We start from the raw sequence: 12,740 nt of genomic DNA on the forward strand, positions 1-12,740 counted from the left end.
TTATTGGGTACATTCACAGTGAACACTCAAGCAGTCAGCAGCCAAAAGTTTATGGAGCACTTGAGGAGTTCTGGCAATGGCTCAGAGTCGGTAGAACTTGTTTTGACTGGTTTTGGTCTTTTGTTCTGATTATCTCATGTAGATTTGGCAGAAAGGTCAACAGGTTTTTTTTTGTTTTTTTTTGTAAGGTAATGGGAAAATATTAAAATGTCATCCAGATTTATTGGGCCCATTGATATAAAAGATAACAAATAATAATAAATGTACAGGGTACAGCAGTGGCAGAACACAATAACTAAACATAATAACTAAACTAATAAATAGGGTCGTTTCTGTGTGGAGTTTGCCTGTTCTCCCCATGTCTGCGTGGGTTTCCTCCGGGTACTCCGGTTTCCTCCCACAGTTCAAAAACATGCAGTCAGGCTGATTGGACATGCTGAATTGCCCCTAGGCAAGAGTGTGTGTGATTGTGTATGTCTGTCTGTCTGCCCTGCGATGGACTGGCGACCTGTCCAGGGTGTATCCTGCCTTCCGCCCAAAGACAGCTGGGATAGGCTCCAGCGCCCCACTGCGACCCAGAAGGATAAGCGGTTTAGATGATGGATGGATGGATAGATGGATGGAAATAAAAACAGGATGAATGGTGGTACAACCTTTAATTTGATAGACATTTTGTTACTATCTGCTGAAGATAATTGTGGAATATATGGCACAACAATAAAACTGTAAAGCTGCGGTGAATATTATATTTCTTTTTTTAATCCTGATATTAATTTCAAAGATTTTAGGTGACAAAAGATGTGAAAATGATGCACAAACTGTTAGTAAAGGTCAAATTGCATCATATCAAATGACACAGATTAAAAAATAAACTAATTATTTTTTAACAGAATGAAATGCGGTTCTGTCCTGCTGTAGGATTGTGCTTAAATGGAGTGTAGAACATTACTGGTAGTACCATATTCACTCATTTTTCACTTTTCTTTTACCACACGCTCGACGACAGACACATCTGATGAATACTACTGTGGTGAATGTCAGCACTGCTGCTATACTAAGCAGAAACAGAATCACGTCCACTGAATGGTAGGAGTACCAAGGCATCCTATAGGCCTTTGTGCGCAGGTGAGGGGCTCCTTTATTCCTCATAACATACTCAATCCAGAAGACAGCTGAGTCTAGAGGTTTCATAGGCTGGTCTCTGTGTAGACTGGAGAGTCGCTGCATGTTGGTCCTATAAGAGTCATTATTGAGAACTTCCAGTAGCATCTGTTCAAAAGTTTGGCCATTCAGTTGAGACAACTCGAGAATTTTTGCTGCTCCTCTTGTTTGAATCCGGACAAGGTTATCAAACTGATCAAAGACCAATGGGATGCCAAGCACAGGCACTCCGTGGTAGATGGCCTCCTGGACTCCATTGGTTCCTCCATGGGCTACAAATGCCTTGATCTTGGAGTGTCCCAGGAGGTCGTTCTGTGGCATCCAGTTCACCAGCAGAGTGTTGTTTCCCAGAGTGGAAGGTTTTGGTCCCAGATGCCTCCAGATGACTTTCTGAGGTAGTTTTGCAAACACGGCAGCAATTTCATCTACTTTGTCCGCTGGAAGACTGTCTACCATTGTTCCTAAAGACATGATGATGAAGCCATGTTCTCCTGAACTCTGCACAAAAGCCTTCAAGTCTTCAGGGAGGGGCTTTGCGGGCTTGCACTGGAATCCACCCATATAAACAACATTCGGCATGGTGGGTCTGGGGAATTCAAACACAAAATCGAGCCTCATGAGCCAAATATCAGCCTCCTGGAGGAAGCTGACAATGTCACAGTCCTCGTCAAAGTATTTATCACATAGAGCTTTGTAATGTGGCCCCACCATAACTTTATCTTGGAAAAGAGTCATTGCATAGAAAAGGCTGTTCTTAACTCTTTGAAAGAAAGTCATTTGGTCTGAGAAGCCAGTATCTAGAATAGGTATGTAGGACAGTGGCGAAGGTGCAATGGCAAAATGACCCTCACCACTGGTGATCCAGCGTGCATTTAAAACAAGGGGTAATTTCAAATAACGTCCTAAAACAACTCCAGCTGTGATGGCTGGATCAGTCAGAAAAAGATCATATTGTTCGTCTTGAAGCCTCTTAATCAGCTCTTTATCCTCAATGATTTTGCTCACCGTATTACATGCGATAAGGTGAACATAGGAGATCATGGAGAAGAAATTCCTCTGCATTTTCAAGATGGTCAGGACAGTCTTCTCACCTTTCTTAAGTTCCATCATTGCATTTAAATGCTCTGTAAAATATTCACCAATGTTTTCAATGCCATCATTCACTGTGATAGTAGTGAACAGCGAGGGGTCTTCTTCAACATACAAGCTGGAACTGGGTCGAATCACAGTGACGTTATGACCCCTGGAGTGCAGCGCCTCGATCAGCACCTTCATGTTGACCCAATGACTGCCATGCAAAGGATAAACCAGAACTTTGCCGCTCTCACAGCTCAGGATGAAGACAGACAAAAGGAGAAATAGTCCAACAATGGAGGATTGTCTCTTATGCAAAACAGAGTTCATTGTACCTGTAAAAGAAACACACAGGTTGGTAATAACATTTAAATTTACATTTACAGCAGTTAGCAGACACTCTCATCCAGAACGACTTACAATAAGTATTTATGAGTTTGACTATTCATGTGAAACATAAGGTAGATTATTTCATATACAACACTATGATGAGCACATGATAGAACTCTCTGAGATTGTCCAGGTATTTAATTTGATATTCATTAAAAACAACTCTTAGAATACAAAGCACATACTCTGCGATTCATACTCCTCCTCACTTCCGGTTGTTTCTTGTTCTTCTCCCAACACTATCACAAATTCTCGTAGGACACATCAAGCCTATCCTTACCTATACATTTTCGACATGTGCAAAATTAGAATGAACTACAATAGAAACAGGTAGTTATAATTACCTGGGGTGGTATGAAGTGCATGAAAGAATGTGAAATCGAAGTATGCAAGTCGGCTGTACGAGTAAGTTCAAAGTCCAAAATGTGCCTTACTGTTCTGTCTTTGATCAGAGATGAAATTAATAATTAACTAAAGCAAATACAAAGCATGGGACATGAATTTCATGGTTTGAAATGGTGTGCATGTACCCTATTCATTCATCCACCTTTTTATTTATATGCTCAACATCAGTAATGCACCTGATTTATCTAGGGCCAACTGAGATTGCTTCTCATTTCTTGAGGTGTTAAAACTCTAGTCTAGATTTTTGACTCTTAAAATGTATTTGGATTCATTCACCGTCATTTTGAAACTTCAGTTGTAACTTAATTAATATTGTTGATTACTGTAAAATGCTGCTGTCTTGTAAAAATATGTGTTAGGAAATCAAAACAGATCAGACTCTTGCAGACAAAAAGACAAGGTTGCAGTTTACTTAAGGGCTTTAGAGTATTACAAAGAGCATCGTCATAACAGGCCAGGGTCAAAACCAGAGAGTACAACATCAAAAACAAAAGGGACATTCAGAGAGGATCCAGTAACCGGTCCAGGTTTGAAAACCACAAAAAACAAGTCTTTCACAAATAAGGCTTACAGACAGAACGCTCAGTATGCAACATGAATGGTCGGCAATATTTCACAATGTGCTAAACTAATGCCGGGGCTTGTATAATAACTGACTACATTTAAAATGAAAGGTACGTAAACCCAGAACTCCAGTGAGGTGGAGCATTGAAATGAAAATCGATTGGCTGAAGGTGATCATTAAGGAGTCATATGATATGAAGGAACTTAATGTTGTGAAATGTGCTGTGTTATACATTCTGTATTGTGTGTGAATGCGCTGAAGTTGTATTTTAAGCTGCCTATTTGGGTTTACCCCTACATGGGTCATGTTTGTCACTGTTACTTGTCCTGTATAGGCTGGGTCTAATCTTGGCATCAGTCCAACTATAAAACTGTGTCAGTCCAACGTCTTACGGCCTGGCTGGGTGTCTGTACCTGTGCGCACAACAAATAAACTTCACTTCTTCAGACAACAGGCTGGTTCGCCTGATACAGTGGGGGCTTGGACTCTTCAGATCTCCCACTGATTCATGGGAACTGGAGTTTTCCAGACCACCCATTGACTCAAGTAAGCTGGCAAGAGAAAGGGAGGAGAGAAAGGGAGGTGTCCTCAGCAGGAGGCATGACAAAGTTTAGTACTGCATTTAAAATATGTATTTAATTACTGTAAATTTTCAGAGTAATTCTTTTATAGAGCACAGTTTACTGGGCACAACCTTGTAAATCACTTATCTGACACCCTCTTATCAAAAGCCAGTTGTGGGGATTCCTGAGGAGTATATATTCCAAAACTGGTTCAACTTCAGGAAATCCTGAATGGTCTCTTAAAATAAGCAAAGTGTGATTACCGGCCCACAAATGCAGCTTTGTAAACTCTGATGATACGTTTTTTCCCCACACATTGTTCAGTTGGCTAATACATCTTTTCCCAAAACAGTTTATTTTGCAGTCAAATTGCGGTGTGTGACAGCAAAGCCACACACCACATAATAATACAAGCCCACTCCTGTTTGACTGAAGCGGTGGGCTTATAATAAAGTTGAGATAAACAGTTCAGGCCTATTTCCTGGCCATTTTCACACATGACATGCATGAAGAGTCCCTCTAGACCACATGTGGACAAGTCTTTTTTCTATTCTGTGAGGAAATAGACTCAGAAATGCAAACATATTGCGATATTTTTCTAATAGAGCTCATTTCATGACTTTTCCTGCAGACTGTAAAATGTCAATAATCCTTGCTTTGTCTGAGTAGTGGTCAAACTATTTTTTTCAGAGGATCTTAACTAGCTTGTTGGTGGGATTCTATTGAAATTATGCAGGTTTTAAAACAATGCATAACAATAAGACTTACTATGAAGTGAGATACTGTTTAACACATTTGTTGCCATATGTAGGCTAAAGCAGAGAGCAGGTTTTACAGTCATCTGGCTGTGTGTTTGTGCTGTATTTCTGGGTTGTGTGATGTTAGAGCTGGTTTCTCTCACTCTGGCTAGTGATGGCAGGTCCCTCTGAGTGCTCTGTTGTGTGAATCATGTCACTATTTTTAACCCTTTGTTTATAATATCAAGGCTAAAAGTAGAGATGTAATGTAACAATAGCGAGTGGAGTCTGGGCAATTTTGCAGCTGGATTTCTGGCTGATGGTTGGTCACAGGTAGATGAAATCACTCTGGATGGCGAGGGCAGAGTCTGATGAGTGAACTGATGTGTGAATCATGTTGCTCTTTTAACCCTTTGTTGGAATATGAAGGGCAAAAAGCAGAGCAATACTGTCAGGATTTTAGGGGATTTTCCAAGCCAAATTACTCACTGATGCTGACGTCACAGCTCAATGACGTCATGCTTGCTAGTTAGGGGTGGGTTTGCTGAATGTCCTGATATGAGGATCATGTTTGTACCTTAAGCCGTTCTGACGTTATGAAGGCTAGAAGTGACCTACTGTTTTGTCCGCACATTGCTGGCTAAGGGTCCTAATGGATAAAATGAACTAAGACTAGTTGTGGAGCAGCCACTGGGCTTCCAGTGAGGCAGTTGTCAAGAAATTAATGAAGGAAATGGGTAAAAACGAAAAGGGGTACAAAATAAAAATCCTGTCCTGTGCTAGCTGTCCCTTCGTAGGATATGTCTGGAAGTTGCCAAGAAACAGGCCCAACAGAGGTAGACCCAAATGTAATTTTGCACCACTGTTGCCCTCAGTTTTCCTGCCCTTATTTGGTACATTCAAGCAGTCATCAGTCAAAGGTTTATAGAGCACTTCAGGAGTTCTGACACTGTGTCAGAGGTTGTAGGACTTGTTATGACCAGTTTTGGTCTTTTGTTCTGGCTATCTCATGTAGATTTGGCTGACAATCAAGTAGAAAGGTTAACAGGTTCTCACATGTGTTGCAAGTCATTTTCCACTGCTCTCTGACTGTTAGATTGGCCTACAGTCTCATCTAAAATTTGTTCACATAACACACTGTACCGAAATGATCACAGTTTCAGATGCTTTACTTTTCTACTGAGGGAGCATTAGCTCTGCGTTCAAAAAGCATCTAAAAAGCATCCAAGTTAGTAGATGAACAGAATTATATTGTGTTCTCCCAGTGACGTAATTTTGCTGTGATTTTTTTGTATCAATGGGCCCAAAAAATCTGCCTGTGGATGACGATAAAACCGTATTTTTCACTACCTTACAATCTTTTGAGCAATTCCATTGAAGAGTGGTTCCCAAACTGAGGTATGCCAAATGACGTTGAGGGTGAATTTAACGTTAACGTTAAAATTAATCTTCATTTCATTCTACTTTCCAACCACTCAATTGCACAGGTACCTACCCAGTACATTAGACACAAAGGCCATCGCACACTGAACGCGCTGTGCAGCGCAGTGTTGCGTAGCATCAAGTAGCTAAATGCTGCTTTAGAACACCAAGTTCAAGATCGTATTTAAACTCTGCTCATATAAATTGAGTGAAATAGTGTTCATCATCACTCATCCTGCTTGCCATCTGTTTATTATGTCTTGAAAGATGAGCAGAAAATGGCTAGGATAGTAAAGTTATTTGAGGTAACTTCAGCTTTAGCATCTGTATGTTTTTCCAAAAGACTGACTACCTTCCTTTGTGCAAATTTCAAGGCTTCCTGTAGTGTTAATAGGGCTTTAATTGAAAGTAGCCATGGCATAATGCTGAGTGGTGCGCTGTGCCATGCCAAGAACTTGAACAGTGTTGGAGTCATGGAGCACCAGCGTGCTGGTGTGCACACCTCTAATGAAAACAATGCCACACGGCACGCCCGGTGTGCGACGGGCTTAAGGCTAACCCAAAAAGTTCATCCATTATTTTATGTCGCGGTGACATTAAACGTTTGTGCATCCTATTGTCTGCGTTTATTTGTGGGATACTGGTATAACAGTTATGACAAAACTAACCTAAGACAGAGTTTCAGCCAGTACACCAGATGAGCTGGTATACCACCCAGTACTACGATTTCAGGCCGGTGTTTGTTATGAACTGTTAATTGTACAGCTGAAAACTCTCACGCATGCAAATGTGCCCTCATATTGATCACTGCCTGTGTGGCTGCTCTTAGATGACATATTCATCCATTGGGCAGTAGAGAGTGATCGTGACCAGTAATGTGAGAAATTTGGTGTTCCTTAGTTATTGTTTTGGTACATAATACAAATTTTAGAAAGTCTGAAGTTCCTTCCTCACTCCTGTGCTCTGAGCAGCACCCAGAATGAATCCAACCAATAACAAGGGTCTAACGTTATTTATTCAGTATTATTCAATATATGTTCCATTGTTGAAAGTGCCTTACTTATAATTTATAAGTCTGTGTTAATTAGTGATATTGGACGGTAGCTTGAGCGTAATGTTGAATCTTTATTTGGTTTAAGAAATACTGAAATTAGTGCCGTATTCATTTGGGACGGAATAGACGAAGTTCTTTTTATTTCATTGACCGTCTTTACAAACAGCGGGGAAATGGTTGGTCAGAAATGTTTATAGAATTCAGCAGGGAATCCATCCATACCTGGTGATTTATTGTTTGGCATTGATTGATCTGCTTTCCTAAATTCTTCTTCGGTTAATGGCGCTTCTAAGGAGTGTCTTTGGTCATTATTCAACCTAGGAAGGGTGATACCATCAAGAAAGGCATCAATATCAGATTGTTTTGTAACTGTATTTCTTGAGTATAAGGTTTCATAGTAATTTTTAAAAGTTTAATTTATTACTTTCGGGTTTTGAGTATTGTTCCCTGATGAGTCTTGTGGTCTCGTGGTCATTGTGTGTTTTTCTTTGTTTTGTTTTAGTTGGTTTGCTAAGAATTTTCCTGATTTGTCATTATGCTCAAAGTGGTTTTGTCTCAGTCGTGAGAGTAAAATTGCGTTTTTTGATCTATAAGAGAATCTAGCTGGGCTTTAGTTTTGTTAATGTTTTTAGGAATGGTCTCTGTGGGATTTTCTGCATATGAGCTCTGGAGTTGCTTTAAATGTTGTTCTAGGCTGCTTTGCTTTTTTCTGATCCTTCTTTTTCTTTTGTACTGAATATGATATGATTTTCCCTCTCATCACTGCTTTTGATGTTTCCCATAATAGTATGGGAGAAGTTTCTTGTAGATCATTGGTTTCCATAAATGAGCGAGTGGCCTTGTTGCAGTTTTTCTATGTCATTAAAACTAAAAGTAATAGGGGCATGATCAGAGATTACTATGGGATGGATTGTTGATTGTGATATATGTGGTATGATAGAGTTACTGGCAAGAAATAAATCAATGCGAGAGCATGAATGATGAACCTGGGAAAAATAAGTATATTCTTTAACTGATGGGTGTTGCAGTCTCCAAATGTCTCCTAGTCCAAAGTCCTCCATGTATTGTTGTAGTATTTTAGTAGTGTGCCAAATCTTTGCTTTGGAGTTTGATCTGTGTGAAAGTCTCCTCCCATTACCAAAGATGAATTTAAAAAGTCTAATAATATTGTAAATAAGTCATGATAAAATGCTGGGTCATCTGTGTTTGACCCATATATATTTGCAATAGTGATATCCTTGTTATTGATTGTGATTTGTATTATGATATAGCGTCCTTGTGTGTCAGATTTTTTTTTTTTTGTGGATCAACTGAACATTTTTGTGTACCAAGATAGCAACTCCTCTTTTTTTTGGAATTGAATGAGGATGAATATATACGGTTGAAATATTTCCCTAATAGTTTCTTATGCTCAGTTTCTAAAAGATGAGTTTCTTGTAGGAGAAAAACGTCTGCTTGTAACTTGTGAAGGTTGTTGATGATTCTTTTTATTGGTGCATGAATGCCTCGTACGTTCCAGCTCAGAAACTTAACGTTTGCGCTAGACATTGTAATGAGAGATGCACAATACAATCTTTATAATCAATGAACGTTACCGAATATCTTTTTTTACAGATGATTATTAATGTGCTGATGAAAGGGGTGATCCTGATAACCAATTCTAGTATGTACATGTAAAGTGAATGATGGTTGACTGGATATTAAATGTATTATATTGACTTGAAATAAAGCACCAGCAGATCCCAAATAGCATTATATTAGGCCATAGACATAATTCTCATAATAGACATAAAAGAGGACCTCATATTTATAAAAATTGCCAGATGAGTAGTATGTTCATTTCAAATATAGCAACTTTGTAAAAGTGAGATAAAAAATAATTACAGGTAGAACAGTTATAAAGACAAACACATAAACACAAGCACACAGAAACAAACAGAAGAGCATCAGTGATATGTATAAGAAAAGATTGACTACTGGATGATTAGTGATTCAGTTTGTGGTTTCTGAGCACCATTTTTTTTTCTTTTAGAACAGCCATGGTGTAACTTCTGAGTCTCTATATAGTTTCCCATTGAGATACAGTCTGTCTACTACGGAGCCCCAGAGGGAACGGAGGTAAAAAAAAAAATAATAATTTGAGCGAACGTTTTGTAGTTCGTACGTTTTCTCTTATTCGTGGTCACGATTTCTTAAATCGTTCCCTCGTTTTCTTTTAATCATGTGCACATTTTCTTTACTTAGATTAGATTAGATTAGATAATCCTTTATTAATCCCACAACAGGGAAATTTGCGGTGTTACAGCAGCACAGAAGACAGAGCAGCAGGAAATATACAAACAATATATAAAATAGAATAAAACAATAAAAGTATAAAGATATATATGTATATGTACAAAGATTACAAGAAAAATATACAAAGTATTAAATTTAAATTTAGAAATGTAGAAATACCCTCGTTTTCTTTTAACCTGAACGCACGTTGTTTGTATTTTGATAACAGCTCCCTGAGACCGTCTGACGGGTTTTGATGAGTTAGATTGATGAGATGATGAACAGAGATGCTCATCAGGTCTGATTCTGATTTGGGGGGTCATAAGGAATCTGCAGCTCCTCTTCACAGCGAACAGCCCACGGTGTTTCTGCTCCCGGTCAAGCTGCAGTGTTAGGGACCATCCTACAATTACAGGACGAAATGATCAGCGTTTCAACATCCTCACATTAATATATCTACATCTAATCCATAGATCTATTAAACTCTTTCGCCATTTGACCTCATCCCACATGAGTGTGTCTGTGTGTGTTTAATTTGAGTTTGTTGAAACATTGATGCTGACCATTTCTTCCTGTAATTGTGTGATGATCTCTAACACCGCAGCTTGTCGCGGGAGCAGAAACAGTGCTAAGCGGCCGCACCGTGTCTCTATCTCTGTTACATATGATCATTAGACAGTGCAGTTTAGTGAAGATTGTGGTTGTAGTTTATTGTCTTCCTTCATTTCACCACCAAACTGCAGCTGCACTGATGAATCTGAGGCCCGTTTGTTGTGAAGAGGAGCTGCAGTTTCCTCATAACCACCCAAATCAAAATCAGACCTGATGAGCATCTCTGTTCATTATCTCACCAATCTAACACGTCAAAACCCGTCAGACGGTCTCAGGGAGCTGTTATTTACTTCTGCACCAGACAAAAAACACGACCTGTATCTACTACACTGATTTTGCGCACGAATCAAAAAAATAAACAACGTGCGTTCAGTTAAAAATAAAGCATGACAACGATTAAAAGAAAACGAGAGAACGAATTAGAAAATCGTGATCACGAATAAACAAAAACGAACCCACGAAGTAAAGAAAACGTGCGCATGTTTAAAATAAAACGAGGGAACGATTTAAGAAATCGTGACCACGAATAAAGGAAAATGTGCGTACGAACTGCAAAACGTTCGCTCGAATTATTACTTTTTTTTTTTTTACCTCCGTCCCCTCCGGGGCTCCGTAGTCTACTGAGACTATCGCACGTATTCCTTTTTTTTATATATATATTCTTTTCTAATCTGGAACAGGACTTTCCTTCTTTCTTGAATCTCCTTTGGAAGTTGGTCACTAAGGCCAAATTTAGTGTCTTTAGGCTCGACAGGTCGTGGATATGCGTTAAGTTTACGACCAATGCGGTGAAAGGAGATCTCGTTGACTGTATTCTCTGGTATCTTTAAGTGCTCACACAGTAAGTTTTTTCTGGATCTTCTTCTGTTTTGTCGGGTATTCCTGTGAATATTAAGTTATCGCGCATATTAACGGCATTGAGCGTCGAGCAGTGTTTCTCTCAGTGTTTTGTTTTCTTTATTTATTTTGTCCAGCTCCGTCATCGGTGAACCTTATATTGTTTGTCCTGTTGAAGGTCCTCAATCTGTTCAAAGCTGAATTCTAAACTTGTTTTTAGGTCTCGTATGTCTTTATGAAGGACGTGAATCACAGACAGTTGGGTTTCCAGGCGTAGTGGTTTGGTACTGATTGACTGCAGCACACCAACCTCAACTTCACTGTCTGTGTCCAGGTCCTCTGTGTCTGTGGAGGAGTCGCTTGTTTTCCGGTTTTTCCGCCACCCTTGTCAAATTGTAAAAGCAATCGTCAATGAATGAGTCCAGTTCCTCCAGTTTTCTCTTGAAATGTTTCCCCGTGTTCTTCTGAAATAGATCTGCTGCAGGAGAGCGCCTGTTTGCTGTTTTGTGTTTGTTGTTAGCTCTAGCAGCAGTGGGCTACCATGTTGGATCACACGCGTAGTCTCGCGAGATTGTCAGTGTGCGCGAATGTCCGTCTCTCTCCAACTATCACTTGCTGCAGAACCAAAAGTCCAGGGGGTGCGGCTGGATCTGATCCAACTCCTCCTGCGTCGTGTTTTAATTGGTCTGAACTAAATCAGACTCCACCCCGCCCCGCAATACTTGCTATACTTACTTCAAGTGCGAATATGAAAGTAAGTACAGAACACACATTTTCTCTCTCTTATGAAATTCCAGGATTTAGTTGATAAAACACAGTTATGTGGGTTGTTTTGACCGGTCATAAGTCCATTCTAGTGTGTAAAAACGTTCAGCGTTTTCAACTAGAACTCGTCTATCATAAGTACATTTGAGATGTAGGCCTACAGAACAGACTTTGTACCGGAATGTGAAAAAAGCTTTTCGAGTTTTGACAAATGAGTGTGAACGTCGTGAATCGTGAGCGATTATAAAGGCTGTGTTGTGGTGTTCAGGACGGAGCAACATCAAGAAAATAAACAAAGACACCAGCAACACCTGCGGGTTACCCACAGGTAAAAACGCGACAGGGTAGACCAATGAAATTAGTCGTAGGCGGAAAACGTAAGCGACACAGACTGGTTTACAGACCAGTAGAAATGTGATGACTTCTGGTTCCGCAGCGAGGACCACCTCGTCTCTCTGAACGCGTATGATTTTTCAAGACGACTTATTTTACCAGGCAAAATGTCTTACACAGGCACTATGACGTGTATGTACTGTGCTCAGAAATAGTCTTGGTACACTCTCTGAACAGAATATATGTCTGGTTTATTTTTTACCATCCAAGCTACAGTTATTCATTCATATCCATTAGAAATATTAAAGTTATTTACAGTCATAAAGTTAAATTATAACTAGCAGCTATAATAACCAGGGCCCAGTTTCCCAAACTCATCTTCACTGCTAAACAGAGTGTTCAGTGTGACGCTCGCTCTGCCATCATCTCAACATCTGAACCCAAATGATCAAGGCAATTAAAAAGTACTCAGACATTACTGGGACAAACATTAACGTCTCTCTTCATTATGTATGCCAGTATTATTTTAGATTTGTATTCTGTTGTAC

At 39.6% G+C, this 12,740-nt stretch overlaps 1 protein-coding gene across 3 annotated transcripts; it reads right to left on the minus strand.

The window, feature by feature from the left end:
* Positions 1–641: 641 nt before the first annotated feature.
* LOC118824549 (UDP-glucuronosyltransferase 1A5-like) lies at positions 642–11,677 on the minus strand. 3 transcript variants are annotated; one of them, XM_036594791.1, is made up of 2 exons: positions 11,405–11,677; positions 642–2,570 (listed from the first exon to the last, which is right to left on the minus strand). In XM_036594791.1, the coding sequence occupies exon 2, from the start codon at positions 2,563–2,565 to the stop codon at positions 964–966; it is 1,602 nt and encodes a 533-aa protein (XP_036450684.1). In that variant the 5' UTR covers positions 2,566–2,570; positions 11,405–11,677; the 3' UTR covers positions 642–963. The 3 variants fall into 3 exon arrangements, with proteins under 3 accessions (XP_036450684.1, XP_036450682.1, XP_036450683.1); XM_036594789.1 differs by lacking the exon at positions 11,405–11,677 and adding an exon at positions 2,970–3,055; XM_036594790.1 differs by lacking the exon at positions 11,405–11,677 and adding an exon at positions 2,811–2,961.
* Positions 11,678–12,740: the final 1,063 nt, after the last annotated feature.

Source organism: Colossoma macropomum, unplaced genomic scaffold, assembly GCF_904425465.1.
Source record: "Colossoma macropomum unplaced genomic scaffold, Colossoma_macropomum, whole genome shotgun sequence".
NCBI lineage: Eukaryota > Metazoa > Chordata > Actinopteri > Characiformes > Serrasalmidae > Colossoma > Colossoma macropomum.